Source organism: Ailuropoda melanoleuca, chromosome 11 (genome assembly GCF_002007445.2).
Source record: "Ailuropoda melanoleuca isolate Jingjing chromosome 11, ASM200744v2, whole genome shotgun sequence".
Lineage (NCBI taxonomy): Eukaryota > Metazoa > Chordata > Mammalia > Carnivora > Ursidae > Ailuropoda > Ailuropoda melanoleuca.
In genome coordinates, this window is record NC_048228.1 from 81,318,960 (window position 1) to 81,345,646 (window position 26,687).

The following is a 26,687-nucleotide window of genomic DNA, read 5'->3' on the forward strand; positions in this document are numbered from 1 at the left end:
TTCAAGGATGGCTACAGATATAAAGTGAGCAAGGTTCTAGATAACTCAGGAACTATAGATAAGACATACATGGAGTTAATAAAGAAAAGTCATCAAAATCAGTCTGGAATAGATAAATACAATTTTGAAATTAATGTCTCCATGTTAATTTTTTTTTAAATCTGCCAAAGGGCAAAGCCGTACATATACGAGAGTTGCAGCGTGGCACATGGCAAACACTGGGTAAATGTTAACTATTGCTAATATACTTGACACTTTGCTCACTATTCCAAGCAATTCTGGCAAAAGCAGATACCTTTGATCCCTAAATGCAGCTATGTGTGAGACACTCTTGATCTTAAAAGCAGCTCAACAGATCGGACGTACACAACACTGTTCAAATTTATATAAACTACCTCCTCTTTACTGCTCCACTTTTAAATCATAATCCCAATGAGGTTTTGTCAATCCTGAAGACCTGTCAAAGTGCCTGTTCAACTCTGAGCCTTGTTTTTTTCTAGCATATTCTAATTTCTAGATTCTAAAATTAGATTCTAATATCTAATTCCAATATTCTTTTGTAGAATTTTTTTTTTTTTAGTTTCCTGATTTTTTTGCTTTGTTTAGTTTTTTGGCTTAGAGATAGGAGCAGCCTTTCCAACAGAAAGAGTGATATGAATGTTACCGGGAAAGAGGGAAAGGCCTAGATAGCCACAAACATCTTCCTTCCAGGTCTGGCCACAACTATAAAATCCCCACATTAGTCATTGCTTTGAAGGCATGACAGGCTTCTGCTAAATGTAACTAATAGCTGGGAAAGCAAACACGTAAAGCTTTTGTGGGCTACTAAGACTCTTCCTTCAATTGCTTTATCAATTTCCCCAGCATGCATTCATTTGTGCATTAGACAGTTCAAGAAAACATTATTGAATGCATACCCAGGTGATGAGATTACAAAATGGAACGGACTATGCCTCCAGCCCTGAAGGAACTCAGTTACCAAAGGAGACGCTAGGTATCACGGTGAGTGCCACCTTTGGAATCAGACAAACTGGATTCCCACAGTAGCTTTGCCACTCTCCAGCTATTTTCCCTTGAACAAGCTTCTCCATGCCTCAGTTTCTTCAACCGCCTACCCTTTCAGTAAGTGAGTTAATATGTGTCAATGCTTTATCAAGTTACTTGTAGTGGGTAACTTAATAAATGTGAGTTATTGTCATTACTGTTATGACTATATAAATAAAAATAAGAGACTATTCCTTTGTATATCTTCAAAGAGCTATGGTTACAGATCCAGGGCAGTGCCTAATTGTGCCTGGGAAATTTAAAGGCTTCTTCTAAAGAGATGATAAGAGAGCTAAGTGTGGAATCAGTGCTGTCCCAAGAGCAGCTGTGGGAAGAAACTCTGAGGTAGTTAAGACCATAATGTCTAAAAGAAATGGGACCTTCCAGCACTGGAGCAAAAGATAGCAGTCTGGTAAATGCAATATGAAGGGGTTGAGGGTAAGTGGCGGGGTTTTGTGAAGGGCCTTATGCACCAGGGTGAGTGGCTTGGACCTTGATCAACAGATATAGAGTGACATTTGATAAGTTTTAGAAGACTGATAAAAATCATTTATTTTTTAGAAAACCACCCTGTCCGTTGTGTGGTGTAGAGTAGTAAAGGGGGCTGGTGATAAGCCTTTAAGGAGAAAGTCACAACCATCTATTGTTTAGGGCCATGTTTGGGGAAATAGAGATGCAATGGAAGTTTGAACACAATTCCAAACTAAAGTCAATGAAATACTACGTCGTGTCATAGGACCATCGCTCAAAGCAGTGTCCTGGGGGCCACCCTCAAAAGCTTCCCTCCACAACTGCCTCTCTCTCTCAGTGTCTCTCACAACTACCTCCCAACCCCCACACAAGTTCCCTCCATCACCAAGCCCAGTTGGTCCCAAATCCTAAATCTCTCTGACTCTGCTCTCTGCTTGCCTTCCTTACTGGCATGGGCTTAACATCAGGCCATCGCCCTCTCTCCCATGATCTACCTCATTAGCCCTTTTCTGTACTGTGGCTAAGCTCACCTCTTTCTAAGTTATCCCTACAGACTATCGCAATGATATGCTAACAAAATTCGATCATGTCACCCTCCTGGTTAACATTTTCCAATGGCTTGCCATTACTTATAGGATAAAAGATAAGCTTAATTATACACTGATTAGATACCTACTTCTCCAACCTCAGTTAAAGCCTCACATTCCAAGAATACCAGTGGCTGAGATACATTTTTTGTTTGCTCATACTCCAAGGATCTCTGGTTTGAATCTCTACTTCACACATGTTCTCTGTATCATGAAATCAATCACATTTTTTTGACAGATTTTGACCTTATAAAAATTTCACAGAGACATTTGGTTGAGGTAACAAGGCATTCAAAGCCCTCTATAATCTTTCCCCAATTTATTTCCAATGTGATTTTTCCAAACCTTCCACTCAAACCACACAGGTCTACATGTTGTCCTTTCTTGAAACATATCTTATGCTTTGCCACTTCAAAGTTTCAGCTCATGCCATCCCTCTTGTGTGGAGCCCACTGCCTCTTTCCCTGTTCCTTTCCAGAACCTAGACATTCTCTCCATGGGTCCTGCTCTGTGAAGTGTCCCAGGTCAGCTCAGCTACAGGAATCCGTCCCTTCTCTGAAATGTCCTAGCACTTATCATCTTGGCCATTCATTTACAGTTAATCATCAGTTCCTGTCTTGTGATATTACTAGATTGTTATATTCAATTATTATTTATCTCTCACATTGTTTTATAACTTTTAAAGTATTTATGCTTTATTTCCTGAACTGGATTGTAATTTCTGAGAGCTGGGGCTTTGACCACTATTACTATTATCTTTTAGGGCCTACATAATATCTCATATATTGTTGGCATTTAATTCGTATTTATTAATTGACATGTTGGCTGATATTTCTACAGAGAAATATTATAGTTGGAGTTCATGAAATAGAAAGAGCTTGAATTAGTGAACGTCATTTTGTACTTAATAATTTTACAATTTTAGGAGAATACATGTAAATGTATCAATTACTTCTTTTATTAAAATTTTCTCAGAGAGAGAAGAATGTATGTGTTTCCTTTGTAAAAGAATTCTTGAAATCTATAGGACAATATGGAGCACATTTCCAGGTTTAGTTATACTGCCCGCTGAGCAGAGAAAACCTTCCCTTGTATGAACAGACAGTGAAGGAGGGGGAGTGAGGAGGAGTGAGAAGGAACAGAGAAGGAGAAGGGAGAAGAGATGGGAAAGGGATGGGGAAGAGGGGAGGTGGAGGGGGAAGAAAAAGAAAAAGGAGGGGTAGATAAAGAGGAAGGAAAGCAGCAAGAGAGGGAAAGGTTCTTTTCTGATTAAATTGGTAGGCAAATCCCCTTCCAAAAAAAGATGCTGTTTCTGACTAAACCAGTTTTGATCATATTCTTCCTTAAACACCTCATATACAATATAAAGTAGATTTTTCAGTGGCGTGGTCAAGGCTGTCTTTGAAGGTCATTCTAATGGTTTAGAGGAAGGTAAAATTGCAGGCATGGAAGGCATGTCAAGAAAGAGCCAAGGAAGGCCAGTACTGTAACACTGGAAAGAGGGAGAAGGCTTTGTAAAATTTTCACAGGTTAAAAAATAAAAATTGACATGATATCTCTACTTACCAAGATTTTAGTGACTTTCTTCTATAATTGATAGGAGTGGAGCATAAAGCAACATACATGTTGTGACAATTAACTCTAGTGAGGAAAGCATGAAACTAAGGTACAGAAAATTCCAAAATCACCGTGAGGTTCATGATGCCTCCCCTCCAACCACCCCCTGTCAAATACACACACATAAAAGCCAACAGAACTCTGATCTCTCTTATCCAGTTTTATTTGAAAAGCAGACACCTAGTAAAATCTGCTTTCTTCATAGCTCGCAATGGGATATGAAATTCCATGTCATTCTTGAACCTTAAAATAACTTTGTAAATTATTACTAAAAAACCTAAGTAGAATTGAAGAGCCCATGAATGTAAAAATTTTCCATAGCTTTGGATCTTCTCATTGATATAGTTGAGATTGCTCTTTATAGTATTTCATATGCTTAGGTAAAAAAAAAAAAAAATCATATTAAAAAAAAAAAAAAAGTCATTCCTGACAGGGCAGGGAGATGGCCCTGGAAGTCCAAAGTGGTGAGAAGGTGGTGATTGTGGAGTAAATGGTATGCCAGCCTCTGCCTGCTTCCTCCCTTTGACAAAGCAAGTTATTTAATGTGGTGAGAAAGTAGGGGTTGAAGCAGTATCACTATTTACTAGAAATCACATGCCATGGGTTCAGTTAAAAAAAAAGAGGAAGTTCAGGCTAAGCAAAACTTGGGTCAACAGATGGCTTACGTAAATATGTAGGTTAGGTATGACTGAGAATGTAGGGCCCCTGACAGAATCCCACAGAAACAGCCACCAGACCCAGAACCCTTCTCTCCTTCAGAGCAAAACTTCCAAGCAGACAGGAAGACCTAAAGGCAGTCACAACTCAACACAGCACAAATAACCAAATGGCAGTCACCTTGTGACGCGATTTCAGAAGCACACACATACGCACACACCACTTCCTTCCACCTAAAAAAAAAATCTTTGAGAGTTTTTTGAAACTTGCCTTGTTTCTGCCAAAGTACAAATAGAAATGATATGAACTGAATTCACTTGATTATTTTGTAAAAGAAGGAAGTTTGAAGCACAGCTTAGGAAAGACTTAGAGACAAATCTTTATTCTTTTCCATCATACATTTTCACCTATAAGGATTATGTGACGATTTTCAGAAGATCATATTGAAATGTGAATTATCATGAGGACCCTCTTTATCATTCAAACTGATTTACCTCTCTCTGTCCTCCCCATGAGCATTCGCCAGGGAGTCCTTGATTAAAATTCATGTGCATGACAGTCTGGGTACTTGCTGTTTCCTTCACCACAGTGCTCTCTTGGCCACACAGACAGATGAGTTTCCTGTCAGTTAGTCCTCAGCCCAGAAGGCACTCCACAGTGAAGCCTGTGCTGGCTATCACATCCGTAAGCACACACTGCAAATTCTGTCAACCCTCCAAGGCTAATTTATTTTCCTTCTTGACACTTCTCATTTTGTTCTTCACACTGTGGGTATTTAAAATACAAGCTCTACTTATGAATCCATCCATTCAACAAACATTATTTGAGCACCTAACCCATGGCAGTACTCTTCCAGGGCCTTGTAATTCAGCAGTGAACAACAGGTAAAGTCCTTGCCCTCAAGGAGCTCATGTTCTTATTGTGAGGTAGTAGTGTTTCTATGATAAATATCATAAACAAAGAAATAAATGTTAGATGGCAGCAATGCTTTAGAGGAAAGAAAAAAAAGCAGAGCAAGTTAAGGAGAATCAGGAGTGTCAAGTTGTGTGGTAGGACTAGATTGCAATAAGAAATACAATCAGAACAGGTCTCAGAGAGAAGGGGAAATTTTGTCAGGGAATTAAAGGAGGTGAGGGTGTTGGCCTTGCTGGTATCTGATGGATAGAAGAACATTCCAGGCAAGGGGAACCGCTAACATAAGGATCTGAAGCAGTTCCAATAATAGCAAGAGGGTCATTGTGGCTAGAGTTGAACAAGAGAAGAGTATAGGAGAGAACGTCCTAGAGTCAATGAGGGCCAAGTTCACACTGAGGAAGTAGACTTTTACTGTGAGTGAAACTGGGAGCCATTGGAGGGTTTGGAGCAGAGACAGGAAATGACCTGACTTATGGTTTAGGGGCTTATTCTCCTCAAGTTGACAACATTCTGTGGAGAGGTCAGAAGAAAATGAGACCATACATAAAGAAACACCACTGTATGTCAGGTCCATGGGATACAGAAAGTGTTTGCTGAATGGATCAATATATGAATGACTGGAATATGGAGGCCGAAGAATGAGACACAGAGTTCCTCACAAGCCTGAGGTAATGGGTGACATGTTTTCATATTTTGGAAATCAGACAGGACATTAAGGTCAAACATGAGAATTCTGTGTATGTGAATGTGTATGTTTCTATCTATATACACATGTATAAATATTTCCTGCTTGTCTTCTGTGTGAAAAGCACTTCTACTTCTGACAAATGCCTTCACCTAATTAATTTATGCTACACGTACAAATATGTGCATACCATAGTGTTCATTAATGCTAACCTCCATACAGTAGGGCTACTTTCATTTCCTGAAAAATAGCATATTCTAATTCTGTCAAGCTGAGGTCAATTTTTTTTTTTTAAATCTGAACTTTATAGAAGGAATCTGTTCTTACAAACTAAAGGTCATGGTTTCAATTCCCACTTAGGTAGATTAGTTTGAAAAGAGGGAAAATTTTCTACAGCCACAGATGTTTTTTTTTCTCAACCCAAAACAACTTCTAGTAAATAAGCATGAAAAAGGGCCAAAAGAGTGAACCTGTAAAGCCCTATACAAGCCTATCTGGAAGAAAAAGAAAAGACCGATGGCTATGAACAGCAGAATGATATATGAAGGCCAGCAGAAACGTAAAATGTACTATGTTTAAACATGCCAATATAGTTTCAAGATTATCACTGTCAAGACTGAACAAGCTTAAGGCTTGAAGAAATTGCCTCATTCATTTAATTATTCATAAATAACTTTCGAGCATGTATTATACGCGTGGCACTGGTAATGCAAATTGAACAGGACGATATCTGTACCTAGATAATGATCACGTGCATTTCCAACCAGGGTAACATCACCCCCCCAGGAGAGAAAATTTGCTCCTGGGCCAGTTGAAAAGACTTTAGACTTTTAATTTATAAAATACAAATACGCGTACTGTATATCTGTGATATTAAAATTTAATAGGGAGGGTTAATTAGAGGGGAAAATGTCTCAAAAGACTTGTTAGGAGGGCAAAAACAAACAAAAAGACTGAGAAATATTTGTCTACTGGGAAACAAGTGATTATAATAAAATCCAGTAACTGCAGCAATAGGGAAAGTATAAGGTGTTGTGGGAACACACACCACACACACCGAAGCTGATACGAAAGGGAAAGTCAAAGAAGTCTTCCTGGGTGAAGTCACACCTCAGCAGAGCTATAGGGGATGACCAGCGGGATTTGTTCAGACAAGCAGGTGAGGAATGGTTTGCTAGAATCAAGGCAGAGGAAGAGCTTATGCAAAAGACCTGGACAATCACTCACATGGACTTTTATGGAGCAAAATCTATATAAAACCCTAAGCCATTGAGCTTGGCTCGTTTGGCTCGTTGATTCATGAAGTCTGATAGGCCACAGAGAAAACACTGAAAACTGAAAGGTGAATTTGTGTCACATTTTGGACCTCGAACCTGTCCTCTCTTCGATAAGAGGCGTTCTTTCAACTGTTTGCCACCATCACAGGGAAGCCCTCACTACTTCCTGCCGGAGAATTCCAACAGCCCCCTTACCTTCTCCCACCAGCGTCCCTAGAGCATCAGAACAACGGAGAGAGCTGAGAAGTCAGGTGCTAAACTGAGCCACCTGGAGAATGTCCCCAATGTCCCCTCCCTTAGCTCTTGAATCTTCAGCATAGATCCAAATCAACTCCGCCAGCTAAATGTTTGTAAATGAGGCTGTAAAGCACCGATTCAAGAGAATTGGAGTATTCCACTAAGTCCATAGTTTGTAAATTTTTAGAATCAAACGTACACTACAGAACTCCCCTTCATTCATCCAGTCGCAAATATTTAAAGTACCTACAATGTCCCGGGCACTGTTCTAATCACTGACAGTACCGGAAAAAGGAGACAAGTTCCCTTACTCATGGAGCTAGCTTCCTCAAGGGGCAAAGGCAAATGGAAAATATGTGAACAAAGAAGTAAATCTAATAATTTCCGTTCATGGTCAGAGTTATGAAGTAAATTTTAAAAGGCACATGGGTTTAAGAGTGACTTTAGATAAGGAGATGGGGGAATAACGATAGGAGATGGGGGAATAACGATAGGAGGTGATATGTGAGCTGACACGGGAATGATAATGAACCAGCTATATGCGAGCCCCAAGCATAGCGAGCAGCAGTGCAAAGGCCCTGAGAGGGAGAAGAAAATGCACAGAGGAAAATATAGTGGGTGTGCACTTACACAGCGATACTGTTCTTAAATATAATTTTTTAAGTATAAGTGGCTTAATAGACTCTGCTACCCTCCCTATGCCTTCCAGGAGCCCTAGAATCTCTTCCAAACCAGCAAGGAAAGAATTAATGTCTCTATAACCCAGCTCCTGGGCTGTCATGGCTACTTGCAGTTTGACTCACCAGAATCCATGTCATATCATTTCTTAATATAATTTTCCGACCACGTTTACACTCAAGCATAATACTCATGAAATTATTCTACAACTTCAGGGGGTGAACACAGAAGTCCTAAAACCCATCTTATGTCCTTGAGTTTATTTAAAGTTTGCCTCCGAGTCAGATACCTATTTAGCTATGGGACCAGGAGCAAGTTGACGAAAATTTCTATGCCTCAGTTTCCTGTAAAAGGAGAACAGTGATAATGTCTCATGTGCAGATTTAATAATATAGGGCATGTAAAGCACTTGAGAGACATTACAAATTATTATAATGGTTACTCTATTTATGAATAATTATGTTATTCATAAATAATAACTATAATTATGAATCCCTGCTAAGCTATGCCTACCACCTGAGTCTAATTCATTCCATTTTGTTGTAACATATTTTTTCTTCCTTTCCATTGGCCAAATTTCTACCAACTTCCAAAGCTCAGATAAAATGTTATATCCACCATGAAATTTCTACCAGCATCAGCTTCCAGAAAAGCGATTTTCCTCCTCTGAACAACTATGAGTACAGTTTATCCCACTAGTCTAATCATTTATTGTCTTACAAGATGATTTTGTATACAGCTGACCCTTAAAGAGCACAAGTTTGAAATGAATGGGTCAACCTATACACTGGGATTTTTTAAAAAAATAAATACAGCACATTACTGTAAATGCACTTTCCTTATGAGTTTCCTAGTAATGTTTTTTCATTTATTGTAAGAATGCAATATATTAAACATGTAGCATACAATATGGGTCAATCAACTGTTTATGTCATCAGTAAGACTCCTGGTCAACAGTTAGCCATTAATGGTTAAATTTTGGGAGAGTCCAGAGTTATACTCAAATTTTTGACTTTTTGGTGCCCCTAACCCTGAGTTGTTCAAAGGTCCACTGTACATGTTTTCCATACTCTGCTAGATTGTAAATCATTTAGAGCAACACTGCCCCATAGAAATATAGTTTGAGACAAATAAGTAATTTCAAATGTTCTAGTAAGCCACATAAAAAATCTTTCTTAAACAGGTAAAATTAATTTTATGGGGCTAAGTGATAATGTGTTTTATTATATTATTTATATTATAATTGTATATTTTATTTGACCCCATAACCAAAATACTATAATTTACCATAAAATAAATAAAAACAAATGATTAATGACTTATTTTATATTCTTGTACTGCATCTTTGAAATCTGGTGTGTGCTTTACGTTTCCAGCACATCTCAATTTGGATAAGCCATATTTCAAGTGCCCAACAGACACATAGGGATAGTGGTTATCATTTGGGACAACACAGTTTTAGGGCATGTATTATCCTCTCTATCTCTGTATTTTTCATAATGCCCAGCGTAGCACATACCTTATTTCAGAAGTTCAATTAATATTTGTCAAATTTATTAATCACTTTACTAATTAACTTAAAATTAGTTAATTTTAATCTAAAATTAAACTAACTAATTAACTAATTAAACTAATTAACTAATTAAAATTAATCTAAAATCTAACAGTATGGAAAACATATTTCTGGTATTCATAACACAAAAAAGTGAAAACATGAAAAAATAATTTTAGTAACTTTAAAGAATAAGTTTACTCTTCAGAGTGATAAAATTAATTTTTAAGTTATATTTCTCATTAAGAATATATTTCAGAAGTACTAAGTCCTAGATCCCCTTGAAGAAAATAGTACGCGCAGCAATAAAATTATTTGTTTGACCTATTTGGAGAAACAATTCAATCCTACTTTCCTGATATGAATAAGAATTTTAGGTAAGCGTAATTCACCCTTAAGCGTGTAGGATTTGATAAGTCTGGATGAAAATGTTTTGAAGCTGTTTTCCTGCTCACTGCATGACTTTTCCTAAATGTGTTGTGCTCTGAAATATATTCAGTGTTTTCATAAATGATTTTCCAGTTATTCCAATGCAGTTACAGAAAATGAATGACATTATTTCCATAATCATTAAGAACATACTATCAGGACCAGATCAACTTGAATTTTTCCTGTTAGAAAGTCGCTATGAAGGAAAGTGAAAAACTGATATGCATTCCACCACTCTAAAATTGTAGCTACCCACTCCTTCCTTATCAGCTTTAGACCTGCCTTTCTTTTTAACCTTAAGTATCCATATGCTGGAAGTATAGATTGTGGTAGAGAATTATGAAGAATTAACAAAATATGGTAATTAGGGAAGTAAAATAACTTACCTTTGGCAGTTTCAATGGTAATTTGCAAACTGGCAACTGATAATGGATTTCATCAAGTGTAAGAGACTGATCCAAGTTGTGGACTACACCTTCTTTAGGAATTTTATAAACTACAAGGGTGCCCTTATAATAAGGGCAGCTATAGTTTCCAAATTCATCCACCTCTTTGAGTTGGAGTTCCAGCCTGGGTTTTCTTTGCAAATGAAAAATAAGCTTGTAATCTTTTCCATAATCCTTACCATTGCCTAAAAAGAAGTAAAATACATTTGTTACTATTAAAATATACCACTTTGTCTTATTTACTTTTTTAAAATCCAAACAATTATTTCACTTTCTAATACGATTTAAGCTTTTTTGGTATCATCACCTTTTGCCAAAATTTAGGCAGCAATAGACTGAGACTACAGATTACTAAAAAGATTTCTTATCTGTAATTGGACCAGGCGCTCTCTGGCTGCTTCTTGATCTAATCATCTTTGATTTTCTTTTTCCACTCCATTTTGCTTTAACAAAAAACTATTGGAAATATTCAGTTCTTTCTGTATTTAGAAAATTATTTTTACCTTTCAATAATTGTCTTTTTTCTCTCCCCCAATTCTTCATAGCATAGGGGACACTATAGTGACCTCACAATAGGCATTCTAAATGTATGGTAGCCACTAGCAGCGTGTGGCTTTTAAAATTAAAGGTGAAATTAATTAAATTAAATTAAAAATTAAATTAAATTAAATTAAATTAAAAATCAATTGCTCAGTCACTCCAGCCACATTTCAAATATTCAGTAGCAACCTATGTCTAGTAGCTTTTGCCAGTGCAGATGCAAAACATTTCCACCATCACAGAAATAGAGATGTTTTAGCAAAACTTCAAAATGGAAGACTTACTAGATTCATGTTATTGACATTTCTATTGAAACCTGATTAATTCTTCTCAACTGCTTGTTGAAAATACTAGGGCTTTGGTGGAGATAACTTTTCACTCATGGGGGTTTTACCAGGACAATTTTATGTTGTCATTGCAAAAGCAAAACAGACACTACTATTTTCCCTAAGGCATGTCTGCATTTCCCTTTGCAAAATTTAAATGTAAGTTATATTGTAACAGTTGAGATAGTATATTTCAAACTTAAAGAGCTAGATCCAAGGCTGGCCCAACTATTTATCTACACTGTAATACTTATCCAGTCCTTTCACATCTCTGAACTTCTTGGAGGCTTAACTTCCTTATCTTTAAAACAAGAGAAATAAAACTTACTCCTAGGATTGTTCTGCGAATGAAAAGAAATAATATGGATAAAATGTTCGGCACAAAGACCTAGCACATGGTAAGTGCTCAGTAGGTGATAGTAATTATTGCAAATGATAAGAATGAAGCAGGATCCTTCAACCACTTAATATTTTTTTTTAACATCAACATGATGGCTTTATATAGAAGTTGCAACTTCCTCCTATTCCTAGAATCCTGAACGTTGACTACTCAGAGCTCTCTCTCATGGAAAACCTTCCCAATGACATAAGAGTTCAGTGAGAGATGTAAATGACACCAATATTTTTCTCCCAGTTGAACTGCTAGATGTCATTTTGGTGAATCTCTAAAGCACAGTTAAATCTAGAATTTTAATTACTCCAAGATATGAAATGTGTTGGGGTATGTCTCTTCACATAAGTTTATATTTTAGAGGCAACTTGGCTACTTGAATAGAATGATTCCTAGGACATCCTAGGAAAGGAATGACAAGCCGGGGTTTGCCTTCTTAAAAGAGTTTCACTCTGGTTAAAAAAAAAAAAAAAAGAAAAAAAATTGGAGTCACTGAAATGTCACCTAGTAAATTAGGTAAATTAGAGTTTCTAGATCACTGGAGTAACACCTGGCGAAGTTCTACTCCATGCTATTGGAGTTGCTACTTTGGTCCAAATAGAATACAACTTAATCAATCTCTCCTTCTAACCTTTGAAAGATACTCCATGCCAGGTATTCAATTACTCATAAGGAATAATTTAGATGCAGGATATAAAGATTGAGGGGGAGGCCTAGCTACATTGGTTCAATTTAGATCTTAAATTTATCTGCCTCTCCATTGCCAGTTTATTTTTTTAAAATAAAGATCTATAATGTAAACCTCTAAGAGTCATGTTTATATGTGAAATAAAGATGAAATTGTTGAGGATTTACTAATAATAAATAGCATGATCTTAGTTTGATAAATAGAAAGCCTAGATTTTTTTTAAGTTGGAATTTCATTGCTGCCAAGATATAGCACTGTATTTTGAATACCCCTTGAAAAACATTTTTAAAAGATTCAAAAAAAGAACAAGCAGGACAAAGAAATTTCACTATTCTAGTTTTCCCCCCACATTGGCATATTTAGAGAACTAAAAGCAAAATACATTTATTGCATTCCAAAATTATGAAATCAACCCTTCGTTGCCCTTTTGAGAACCTCTTTCTCCTCAAGATATACTGTAATATAGTTCCTAGAAGACCTTGGAATAAGAGCTGTTCAATAAGTATGTATCATATGAAGAAATACAGAATTTACCTATATTTTATGTTATTAGATATACCTTTTGGCAATATATTTTGTTCTGAATGAGGGGAACTGGAATATTTTTCAAAGATGACATAGAAAGTACAAATGTAGAAATACATGCTTTTGCTTAGGAAATTCAGATGAGTAAGTGAAAGGCGAGGAAAATGGAGAACCAGGAGAATTTTGTAAGAACCGCTGGCTCAGGGGTTTTCTGTATTCTAACACATCTCCACCTCCTCTATCCGTAAGTAACCATCATCCCTTGCTTGGTTTATTACAATGGCTCATTAACTCATCTCCCCAATTCTTCTTTTATCTCTGAGATAATAACTGTGCTGCGAATCTATTCCATAATCTAACTCAGATCATGTGACTCCTCTGTTAACAAGATGGCTCCCTATTTCACTTGGAATAAAAGGCAAACTCCTTGCTATGGCCTTCAAGGAATGGTCAGTACTCACCTCCTTTCCTACAACTGTCCTCTCACTTCCTCTCATCCACGACTTCAGCCTCCTTGGTGTTCCTTGAACAGATCAGGCACACGTCTGCTTCTGTTCAGTAGCACTTGTAATCCCTCAGCCTGGGACAAACTCCCCTGAGATAGGATTATGGCTTCCTTTCTCACCTTCAAGTCTCTGCTTAAATATCACTTTCTCAAAAAGGTCCTCCTTTATGAGTGTATGTAAAATTGCAACTCTGCCACTCCCTCTGAGACTCTTGATAATATTTCCTTGCTTTATTCATCTATAAGGATTCCCCCCCCCATCATGTCGTATATTTTACTTATTTGCTTCTCTGTCTCTCTCCAATAGAATAAAATATACACAAGGGCAGGGAATTTTTGTTGAATGCATAAAAGGGTGCTCATTCTAACATCATGCACATGTTTCTGGGAAAGTCACTTCCCTGGACCAAAGGGCATTCAGGGCAACTCTGACTCACACAGACCTATTTAGGAATCACTAGATGTTATGGGTCATGCCAAAGTGTCATGATATCAAATTTTATCTGTCCATTTCCTGGCACTCTGGACTTTGTGAGCAGTGGGGGTTTAGATGACATGCAATAGGAAGTATGAGTGCTGAATTAACAGCTCTTACCCAGAGAATGAAAGCATATATTCAGAAGGATGCCAAAGGCTAATATAAAAAACCCAGGGGAGCACCTCTCTTCTTTTCTCTTAGAAGGAGAAATAAAGTACGTGGCCCATGACCCCACTCAAAAGAATCATCTCTATTCTATACAAATTAATATTAAAACTTTGACATTTCTCAAAAGACAGTCGTCTAAATCCATTAACTAAAGTATTAAATACTTTTGATTGCATAATTCTATAATGTGAAGTTCTTTCCCAAGTTTTTGTCTCCATTCTTCCAACTAATACTCCTTCTAACTGTCAGGCACTGTACTAGGTGCTGGGGATTGAATGGTGCCCACCAACAGGACAGGACCTGCTCTCAAGGTACTGTAGTCAGAGAATTGGACATTGATCAAACAATTAAATGAATAAATGAAGATTGTATCTATGGCCATGTACACAAAAGGGAAGTACATAAAGATCTGAAAAAGTAAGATAAATACTGACAGAATCAGGAAAGATGGGAACACTCTTCTAAACATGATCAGCAAGGTGAGGAATGAAAGTCCAGTAGGAGGTAACTGGAAGTGGGTGGGGTGGATGGGTGGGGAAGACAACCCTCTAAGCAGACATTATCTGATTGTATGTCTTTGAGATTCACAAACTATCACAGGCTCTAATGAAAGGGTGAGGTATCAGTGCTTTCCTGGGAATCTTGCTCCTCTAAGATGGAGAAAAACCCATTGAGGCCACAGATCTGAGCTTAGGTCTCTAGGAAAGGCAAAGCAGACACAATCTGGCATCCTGTCTGATTCATTTCCCTCGAGTGAAGACGAGTTCTCCATTCCTTACATGGAGGAATTGCTCGTGCTCTGGCTATCCTCAGGCACTCTTATTTTAGCTTATGCTCCCCCTTCCCATTATGGGCAATAATACACTCAGTACCATTGCTTATGAGAAGCACGGGAAATCACTCCTGTTTAGGGCACTAGGTAAACACAGCTGTTGTCCCAAGTATTACAGGAAAATCACTGGCATCATTAGTTTGGGTGGGACACTTCCAGTTTTTGACTATCTCTTCTTAGATTGTCCCGGGATGGACACTGTGGTTTCTGCTTCAGAAGCCAAGTAGAAAGGGATCTCTTCCACCTTCCTTCCTCCCCCTCCTCACCCTTCCCTTTCCCTTTTTCTGATACCCTTGTCATTCACTCACTAAGTCCCGCCAGCTGACTTGGATGGCTGGGACTCTGAATGTGGAAGTGGAAAAGACAGTTCACGTTGGGACACTTTGGGTCACATTTCTGAGATGCCAGCAAAAGGGCAGCCTCAACTTCAAGGCTGAGGCTTGTGACATCATTTGGTGACAACAAAGAGTCATTGGAGCTTGGCTTAATTTCCAGAATCAGAGAGAAAATAGGCATCATTAAAAATCAATGAGATCTATATGAATTTATAAATGAACAGGAAATACTAATTCAAGGCAAGTCTATCCCAAGATTCCTGGGCCAGAGATCCCCATAAAACCCATGCCTGCATTCTCCCCTGCATCTCACTTTTACTTGCGTACCTGTTAGATTCTATTCCACATCAAGGAAAGAAGTTACAGAGGGGAAGTGGTTGAATTAGTAAAAAAGAAATCACTGGGATGGCAACTTCTCCAAATATCTTTTTATCTTTTCTCTCATACAGCTGTTTTCTCTCTGTGTTCTCCTTTTTCTTCCTTTTCTCACTCACTTCATCTTTTATCTCTTTTTCTTATCTATTCCCTCACTTCTCCCCTGTTATCCTGCAACCTCTCATATTCATTTGCGCTGTTTGTTTTTCTTAGTATTGCCTTGTAGTCACCCATTTACTGCATATTGAAAGCTCTCCATGTACCAGGCGCTCAGTGCACCAGGCTCAGCGGAACACAGCAAGAAAGACAAAGTCATCACCCTCATGAAATGTACATTCCAGCGAAGAACATAAGTATATAAATGAAAAGTAAATAAATAAGTAAAATAATTTCAAATTGTGTTTTGATTTATAAAACAAATTGTGTTAAGATTTATAATGGAAGCCAAAAACACCAGATAAATATGGGAATGAGAGGTCAGCAGCGTGTGTCATCTAGATCAGAGAGAGGTTCTTAACCACTTTTGTGCCATGGACCCTTTCGGTGTTTGGTGAAACCTGTTGATTGCTTCTCAGAGTAGTCTTTTAAATATGTAAAATAAAGTAAGTGGAAGTAGAAATCAGATAATTATACTGGATATAGTTCTATGCATACATCTCTTGGGAGTCCACTGATGCAGGTTAGATTCTTCATAGGACATCAGAAAGGGTTTAGTTGTTATTTTAAGTAAAATAAGAGATAATTAAAAGGTTTTAATGATGGGGTAATACAGTATGATTGATATTTTTAAAAGATCACCACTGTTGCTGTGTGGAATTAGAGTTCACGTGGCTAATCGTGGGAGCAGAGGAGTACTGAGGAGACACCTGCACTGGTGTGTGAGAGATGGTTCTAGCTTGGCCTCAGAGAGTAATCATGGAGAAGACTATTTCTAGAAGAACGTCACTTGGAGTCTGCCTGTAAGGGATCATGCATCCCCTAATGAGACAAGAAAGAGACTGGAAAGGAAGAAGCAAATAAGCGTTTTCCTCTTCCTACTTTTTAAAAGCCTCCTCTCAGTTTTCTGGAAGTGTCCTTAGTCATACAAGTTTCACGAACCTTTCTGAAGCTTGCGGCCATTAGCCCATAGAGTGTACAACAAGGCGTCTTTATACTTACTTGAAGCAAAGATATTTCCAGTAAATCTTAAAAGAAGTTGGTCTCCTTCTTTTACTTGGAAGGGGCGCGATGGCTCCGGAGGACCACTGAACGCTTCTGAGCGCAAGTTCCGAAGCATCTGGTTTAAATCTTTAGATGGCACCACAAGAATAACTACTCTGTGGGGATGGTCTTTCTGGGGGCACAGTACAGCACAGGCGGTGGTGCCGAGCATGGCTTCTTCCAAGGCTTTCGCGAAAGAAACCAAATGGCTATTTTCCACGTTGGAAGAAAGATGAAGCACAATCAACCTGCATGGGGGCAAAGAGGCATGACTGTGACCTAAGGGCCACCTGCCATCTCATTGATGACCAATCAGTGATATCACCGATAACCAGTAACACCCAAGGAAAGAGCCATTCTCATCCAAGCATTCTTCAAAATCAAGCGTGCTGATAACCAAATAGATTCATGAATGATGTTAATGAAACCCTTGTCAGTCAGGAAACCGTTAAAACCAAACCAAGTTCTAGACAGATGTTCTTAGTCAAAGAAATCATCCAGGCTCAGATCAGCTCTAAATATGGCAGCGTATTTTAAATTGTATTTTAACTAGCATTATCAAAGAGTTATTATTCAAACTGTAGTAGAGAAAGATAACCAAGATGATCCATTTACTACCAACGGGACAAAGAATACATGTCTTAATTAAGTGAGGACTAAAATTTTTATCTCTGTCACTCTGTGGTAAGGATTGTGATGAATGGACCTTTTTATGAGTTGAATTTTGTCCCCTCTACTCAAATTTATATGTTGGAGGCCTAATCCCCAGTACCTTAGAATGTGACTTTATTTGGAGATAGGGTCTTGACAGAGGTAATCAATTTAACGTGAGGTCATTTGGTATACCCTAATCCAATATGACTGGTATCATAACAAGGAGGAAATCTGGACATAGAAATATGCATACACAGGGAATGCCGTGTGAACATGAAAATGGCCATCTACAAGCCAAGGAAAGAAGCCTGGAATAGAACCTTCCCTCACAGTCCTCAGAAGGAATGAAACTTGCTAACACCTTGATCTTGGACTTCTAGCCTCCAGAATTTTGAGACAGTACATTTCTGTTGTTAAAGCCACCTAGTTTGTGGGACTTTATTATGGCAGCCTGGCAGACTAATACATTTACCTTTCTCTGGGCTGGATCACTACCCCCTCACACATTTCCCCCAACTCTTCTCCAGAGAATTGTCCTATAGGAGCCCCCTCAGTCAGAGCATCCCTGAACCCATAGACAAGGACTGACTGATGTCAGGGTGTAAAGTCAGCCTTCTTGGTTCTCATGCTCCAGAGCTTCCTTGAGGTATCAGGCTGAGGTAAAACTTCTACTGAAACCAGAGGTCTTCTGATCTTATTCCCTGGCCCTACTTGTTTCTTTCATTCCCTTATAGGATTCACCTAAGAGTTCTCCCTCAATAAATCAATAAATTCTCATCTTAGACTTTGTTTCTGACCCAAGACAATTATAGATGTAAGAGCTTCCATTTTAACATAAAAGCTATATTTAGCCATAGGATTGCCTTCTCTTTATGAGTGTCTGCTCCTCATGAACCTTAAAACTGTCTAAAACTCTTCATGATGAACTGTCTAGAAAACATGGAAATGAGAAAGAAAGTGAGGACACAGAAATAACAAATTCAGTTTACATATACAGACTTACGAGATGAGCATAGTATGAACAGTAAATTACTGTCTTCATGGAATTTCATAAATAAAGGTGCTATTTTTTTTAAAGATTTTATTTATTTATTCGACAGAGATAGAGACAGCCAGCGAGAGAAGGAACACAAGCAGGGGGAGTGGGAGAGGAAGAAGCAGGCTCATAGCGGAGGAGCCTGATGTGGGGCTCGATCCCATAATGCCAGGATCACGCCCTGAGCCGAAGGCAGACGCTTAACCGTTGTGCCACCCAGGTGCCCCTAAAGGTGCTATTTTAAAACTACTTAGGAGTTAAAAGAAACCTTAAACAATACATCTAAGTTATGAGTGGTTTCCTAAAGCACTTATTAAATTCTCATGAATGAAATCATAGATAGCATATTCATATCAATTTTGGTTTACATTTTAAGCACACCCTGAAGAACTATTGAGACTCCTATTTGAGGAATAAAAATTTAATCCTATAATTCCATTTCTATAAACATCAATTATAAATCATCAGGATATAATATCATCAACTTTTATTGTTTACTATTGTATTACCTCTCTAACTGTTCACACAATTCAAATGATACTAAGCCATTCTGCATGTCTCTCACCACCACATCATCCAGCCCAAACCAACCACTGTCTCGGCTTCTGAATCCCAGTAATTTCAGAGATTCACAGGCATTGTTCCCAGGTTTTCTTATGGAAGCACTTTTTGTCCTATAAAATGGTAGCAGAAGAGAGACTGGTAAAATTCGTGTAGCATAAATCTTATTTAATGCATTCATTCTTTAATTAAGTGAATAATCCAGTAACAGTACATTAAATATATTATATGTGCCAGTAATTATGCCAGGCACCAGGTATACAAAGATAAGAAATATATAGCCCTTGCTCTGCAGAAGCTCACAGTATTACAGCATTATCGAGATACAGGACAAGGTGATCGGTGTGGTAATTAAGGGGATGTGCAGGATGCGTTAGCAGCAGAAGGAAGGTGCTCAGGGAAGCTTGCAAAGTGAAAATGTGAATATTTCAGATGATCTTTGGAGAATGAGAAGCATTTGATTACTGGCAAAAGAGTTAAGGGAAAACCCCAAAACATTAATAAACTCTCTGGTGTAAATCCAGATGCTTCAAGAGAGGCTGGAGTAGTGGAGGAGCCTGATAGGTAAGACCACCGACTCTGGAGCAAGACTGCCTACTTTCAAATCCTGGTGGATTTGCACCTTATTAACTATATAACCATGGGCAAGGTATTTGATCTCTGTATCACCGTTTCCTTATTTATAGTATGAGAGTAATAACAGTATCTGCATCATAGAACGAAATTAGTGTTTGTAAAGCACTTATAATTGTAGTAAGCATTAATGGCATTAATATTCTCATCCTACTGCCTACAGCAGATGTAGCCAATTAGCTTTCCTGCACAGTTCTCCTTCCTTTTTAACCTGCTCAATGCAAATGCCCTGAAAGGGGCAGTTGTATGTACCACGTGCTACCTTCCACCCGCCAGAGGTGAACTGGCTCACAGTAGACCCTGCAAATTTTATCCTTTTTCTTTGGCATTTGTCTCTGAGCCTCAGAGATTATAACTTGTCACTGTTGTTTTTTAGCTGCTGTGCTCTGGGTTATGAAAATAATAAGCACAGAGATTAATAAGAAAGGAAAAATAGAGGAGACGTTAAAAGAGAAAAGGAGAAAAATCACGATGAAAGAATCCATGTAGTCCTAGAGATGGAATAGTCTTGCAATAAACTCTTTTCCTGAATTCACCTAAATGGATATTTTCTTCCTCACAAAGGAAGAAAAGTCCTTGATACTGAACATCTTGGAGGAAAAAAAGATCTAATACGGCTACTACTCACAAGGGTTTCAGAACCATTTTAGCTAGCTACTAAGAAAGAAGACCCAAGTGTGAATCCCACATCTTTATTTGTGAATAGAATTAGTCATGGCAGGGCGCCTGGGTGGCTCAGTCGGTGAAGCATCTGTGTTCAGTTCAGGTCATGATCCTGGAGTCCTGGGATCAAGCCCCACGCCAGGCTCCCCGCTCAGGGGGGAATCTGCTTCTCTGTCTGCCTCTCGCCCTGCTCTCATGCTCTCTCTTACTCACTCTCACTCAAATAAATAAATAGAATCTTAAAAAAAAAAAAAGAATTAGTTATGGCTTTAAAACCACCTTAATGTTTACAGGTTGAACTGTACTATGACCCATAAATTAGGAACTAAACCAGATTTAAAATGTCCACTCTGAAAACTTTAGACTCTACTGATTCCTTCAGGGAATTGACCTGTTTAAAATAAGGAGGATGAGGAAGAAATAACATTTCGTTTTGGGGGTTTGTTTTAAAACCACAAATACAGTAAATTTTGTAACCCTTTGAAGTTAATAATTTATTAACACAGGAAGATACACTCAAACTGAATCCAAAACTTTGATCATTTACTAGAAACTTAATTAAATGTAGTATTGATTTCTTTTTCTGATGACAGTTCTTACTGTTTTTTTCCTACCAATTTTTGTGGGGACCTACAGGTTATCAGCTGTAGGGGAAATGACCCTACTCCCGGATCCAGGTGGGTATAAAACCTGAGCCAAATTGTGCATTTGGCATTCATTAATACGGTTTGCCAAAAAATCCAATTTTCCCCATTCTGAGCACATGATAGGACTGCACTTCCTTTTAAAAATATTTTTAAATTTAAATTCAATTAATTAACATATAATGTAATACTGGTTTCAGGGGTACAGGTCTGTGATTCATCAGTCTTATATAATACCCAGCACTCATTACAACATATACCCTCCCCAGTGTCCATCACCCAGTTACCGCATTCTCCCCACCCCTCCAGCAACCCTCAGTTTGTTTCCTAAGATTAAGAATCTCTTATGGTTTGTCTCCCTCTCTGGTTTCATCTTATTTCATTTTTTCCTCTCTTCCCCTATGATACTCTGCCTCGTTTCTTAAATTCCACATATCAGTGAGATCATGTAATTGTCTTTCTCTGATTGACATATTTTGCTTAGCATAACACCCTCTAGTTCCATCCACGTCATTGCAAATGGCAAGATTTCATTTTTTGATGGCTGCATAACATTCTACTATACCCCATCTTCTTTATCCATTCACCTGTCAATGGACATCTGGGCTCTTTCCATAGTTTGGCTATTGTGGACATTGCTGCTACAAACATTGGGGTGCAGGTGCCCCTTCGGATCACTACATTTGTATCTTTGGGATAAATACCCAGTAGTACAATTGCTGGATCGTAGGGTAGATCTATTTTCAACTTTTTGAGGACCTCCATACTGTTTTCCAGAGTGGATTGCACTTCCTGTTCCCTATGGTTGAGTGGGGTTGTATGACTACCTCTGGTTAATGAACAGTGAATGTCATGTGGAGACCAAGCATTTAATTGCTCATGCGGATCTACCCAAAGCTTTTTCTTCTGCTACCATGACAGCAGCCAGAAAGCGGTTGCCTTTCAGACTGAGTCCTGGAGTAAGGATAACCAAGAAGCAGACTGCCTTTGATGGCAACACAGCATGTGTGAGATATAAGGATTATTGTCACAATGTGGTTTTGATTTGAATTTCCCTGATGGCTAATGATGTTGAGCATTTTTTCATGCGTTTGTTAGCCATTCATATGTCTTCTTTGGAGAAGTGTGTGTTCATGTCTTTTGCCCATTTTTTGACTTGATTATTTGTTTTTTTGGCTGTTGAGTTTGAGAAGTTCTTTATAGATCTTGGATACCAGCCTTTCATCTGTAGTGTCATTTGCAAACATCTTCTCCCATTCCGTGGGTTGCCTCTGTGTTTTGTTGACTGTTTCCTTTGCTGTGCAGAAGCTTTTTATCTTGATGAAGTCCCAAAAGTTCATTTTCACTTTCATTTCCCTTGCCTTAGGTGACGTGTCTTAAAAGAAGTTGACGTGGCTGATGTCAAAGAGGTTACTGCCTATGTTCTCCTCTAGGATTTTGATGGATTCCTATCTCACATTGAGGTCTTTCCTCCATTTAGACTTTATCTTTGTGTATGGTGTAATGGTTGAGTTTCATTCTTCTGTGTATAGCTGTCCTATTTTCCCAGCATTATTAATTGAAGAGACTATCTGATTTCCATTGGATATTTTTTTCTGCTTTGTTGAAGACAAGTTGACCATAGCATTGAGGGTCCATATCTGGGCTCTCTATTCTGTTCCATTGGTCGATGTGTCTGTTTTTGTGCCAGTACCTTGCTTTTTTGGTGATCACAGCTTTGTGATATAGTTTGAAATCAGGAAACATGATGGACCCAGCTTTGTTTTTCTTTTTCAACATTTCCTTGGCAATTCAGGGTCTTTTCTGGTTCCATACAAATTTTAGGATTGTTTGTTCCAGCACTTTGAAAAATGCCATTGGTATTTTGATCAGGATGACATTGAAATAAGAGACTGCTCTGGACAGCATAGACATTTTAACAGTGTTAAGATACCACTTAGAATGGCAAAAATTGACAAGGCAAGAAACAACAAATGTTGAAGAGGATCCCTCTTACCCTGTTGGTGGGAATGCAAGTTGGTTCAACCACTTTGGAAACCAGTGTGGAGGTTCCTCAAAAAGTTAAAAATAGAGCTACCCTATGACCCAGCAATTGCACTACTGGATATTTACCCCAACGATACAGATGTATTGAAAAGAAGGGCCACATGCACAGTGATGTTCATAGCAACAGTGTCCACAATAGCCAAACCGTGGACGGAGCCAAAATGCCCTTCAACAGATGAATGGATAAAGATGTGGTCCATATACACAATGGAATATTACTCAGCCATCAGAAAGGATGAATACCCACCATTTGCATCGACATGGATGGAACTGGAGGATATTATGCTAAAGTGAAATAAGTCAAGCAGAGAAAGACAATTATCATATGGTTTCACTTATTTGTGGAACATAAGGAATAGCAGGGAGAACATTAGGAAAAGGAAGGGAAAAATGAAGTGGGGAGGGAATCAGAGGGGGAGATGAACCATGAGAGACTATGGACTCTGGGAAACAAACTGAGGGTTTCAGAGGGGAGGGGGGTTGGGGTATGGGCTAAGCTGGTGATGGGTGTTAAGCAGGCATGTATTACATGGAGCACTGGGTGTTATATGTAAACAATGAATCATGGAACACTACATCAAAAACTAATGATGTACTGTACGGTGACTAATATAACATAATAAAATAAAATAATAAAATAAAATAAATAAAATAAAAGATTGTCATCAACCTTCAGGAATTCAGGTTTTTGTTAATATGCCATAGCCTAGCCTAGCCTAGCCTGCCCTGTATAGTGCATTATCCTTCTGGTCCCAGTGATCTGTTCAGTGATGGGTTTGTAACTGATTTAGAGTGAGAATAATTCTCAGGGTTTTTATGCATATCCGTGGACCAGCTTCCCCTTTTCTACTGACTTGGAGTTATTAAGATGTAGCTATCTTGCCAGCATGAGGGACAAGCCTGTCAGAGAATGGAATTGGCACAGAGGAAGGCAGAAAGTGAGGAGACAGACTACGTTCTTTCTGGTTTAAGAGGAATATAAAGATAAATATATCCCCAGACTTTATTTACATGAACCAAAGAATTCCTTTCTCCTTAAAAATTTGAATTTGCTTTTCTGATACTTAAAATTAAAAAAAAGGGGGCCCCTGGGTGGCACAGCGGTTAAGCATCTGCCTTCAGCTCAGGGCGTGATCCCAGCGTTATGGGATCGAGCCCCACATCAGGCTCCTCCGCTATGAGCCTGCTTCTTCCTCTGCCACTCCCCCTGCTTGTGTTCCCTCTCTCTCTGGCTGTCTCTACTCTGTCGAACAAATAAGTAAAATCTTTAAAAATAAATAAATTAAATAAATAAATAAATAAATAAATAAATAAATAAATAAATCCTTAATGATATAAAGATCAAAATTAGATTTCATTTTCTCCAGTGTCACTGAGATATAACTGACATATTGTATAAGTTTAAGGTGTACAATGTGATGATTTAATACATGTATATGTTGTAAAATGATTATTATAGTACAACTAGTTAACACATCTATCACCTCAAATTTAGACTTTAATATGATAATAGATATACCTCATCTTGAAATTAAATGATTTGGCAGCATCCTTATTAATCCCATCTGTTCTTAACAACTCTGCAAATAAACTCTTCCTTTTATATATGCTATTAGCAAAGTTTCACATCCAGTGTTGCCTAGCAGTGAACAGCATTTGACCACACTCCACAGGACATTCTGATGTGTTAAGAGTTCCATAAAACATAATCAACCTTTATTAAATCAATTTGTTTATTCAGGAATAATTGATCTTGCTATTTCTTGAGTTGAAGACTTTTTCCATATCAAAATTCCAGGCATTAAGGGAATTATAACTGGCCCATTTGGGTTCAAGTGTTCAATTATAATTAACATGGACATTGAAAAACATGAAAAATCCCATTGCATCCACATGGATGGAAAGAATTTGTGATACAATTCCCAAAAAATAAAGTGGCTGGGTAGACAAAGCAACAGATGTCCACTCCAGACTGCATTTCTCAGGTCTAACAGTGTCCTAATATGTTGTTCTGAGATAAATGCCTTAACGCCACATGATTAAAAGGTACTCAGAAGATTTTTCCCAAGATAAAAAAGATCTGTTCCAAGGTTCCACAAGTAGAAATAGACATTGCTGGGAATTTTTCAAGGACAGTTTCTTTTTTTTTTAATCCTTTTTTTCTATAGCAGTTTTAAGCTTACAACAAAATTGAGAGGAAGGTACAAAGATTCCCTACTTATCTCTTATGCCCACATATGCATAGCCTCCTATATTATCAATATCCCCCATCAAAGGGGTACCTTTGTGATAATTGGTAGACTTACACTGATACATCATAATCACCCAAAGTCCATAGTCTACATCGGGGTTCACTCTTGTGTTGTATATTCTATAGGTTCGGGCAAATGTAGAATGACATGTACCCATCATCATATTATCATGCAGAGTATTTTCACCTCCCTAAGAATCTTCTGTATTCTGCCTATTTGTCTCTCCTTCACTCCAGCCTCTGGCAACCACTGATCTTTTTACTGTCTCCATAATTTTGCCTTTTCCAAAATGTCATCCAATATGCATCATACGTATGTAGCCTTTTTAGATTGGCTTCTTTCACTTAGCAATATGCATTTAAGGTTCCTCCATGTCTTTTTTGGCTTGATAGCTCATTTCTTTTTGGCATGAGTAATTTTCTATTGTATGGATGCTATTTATCCATTTACCCACTGAAGGACATCTTGGTTGCTTCCAAGTTTTGACAATTATGAGTAAGTCTTCTGTAATATCTACATGCAGGTGTTTGTGTCGACATGTTTTCAACACCTTTGGATAAATACCAAGAAGTGCTTATGATAAGAGTATGTTTAGTTTTGTAAGAAACCAACAGTTTTCCAAAGTTGCTGTACCATTTTGCTTTCCCACCAGAAATGAATAAGAATTCCTGCTGTTCCACATCCTTACCAGAATTTAAGGTGGTCAGTATTCTGGATTTTGACCATCCTAATAGATGTGTATTGTTGTGTCATTTTTGTTTTAATTTGCATCTCAGTGATGACATATATGGAACATCTTTTCAGATTCTTATTTGCCAACTATATATTATATCTTATTTTCTTGATATTGTCTTTCCCAGAGCAGAAATTTTAATTTTATGAAGTCCAGCATATCAATTATTTCTATCATGGATTGTGCCTTTGATGCTGTATCTACGAGTCATTGCCATACCCAAGGTCATCTAGAATTTCACTTATGTTATCTTCCAGGAGTTTTATAGTTTTGCATTTTACATTTATGTCTATAATCCATTTTGGGTTATTTTTTGTGAAGAGTATACGGTCTGTGTCTAGATTCAATTCTTTTTTGCATGAGGACATCTACTTGGTCCAGCACCGTTTCTTCAGAAGACTATTTTGCTCCATTGCATTGCTTTTTTTCCTTTGTCAAAGATCAGGTGACTATATATATATATATATATATATATATATATATATATATATATATATATATATATAT

The 26,687-nt window shown here is 37.9% G+C and overlaps 1 protein-coding gene across 2 annotated transcripts in view; it reads right to left on the reverse strand.

Moving 5' to 3' along the window:
• Positions 1 to 26,687, reverse strand: part of DTHD1 (death domain containing 1) — a 66,215-nt gene that overhangs the window by 22,950 nt on the left and 16,578 nt on the right. For both annotated transcript variants that reach the window (XM_034672294.1, XM_011236985.3), the window contains exons 6-8: positions 19,158 to 19,322; positions 16,917 to 17,206; positions 10,536 to 10,780 (exon numbers count right to left, since the gene is read on the reverse strand). In XM_034672294.1, coding sequence (XP_034528185.1) covers positions 10,536 to 10,780; positions 16,917 to 17,206; positions 19,158 to 19,322 — 700 coding nt within the window. The remainder of the gene's footprint in view (positions 1 to 10,535; positions 10,781 to 16,916; positions 17,207 to 19,157; positions 19,323 to 26,687) is intronic.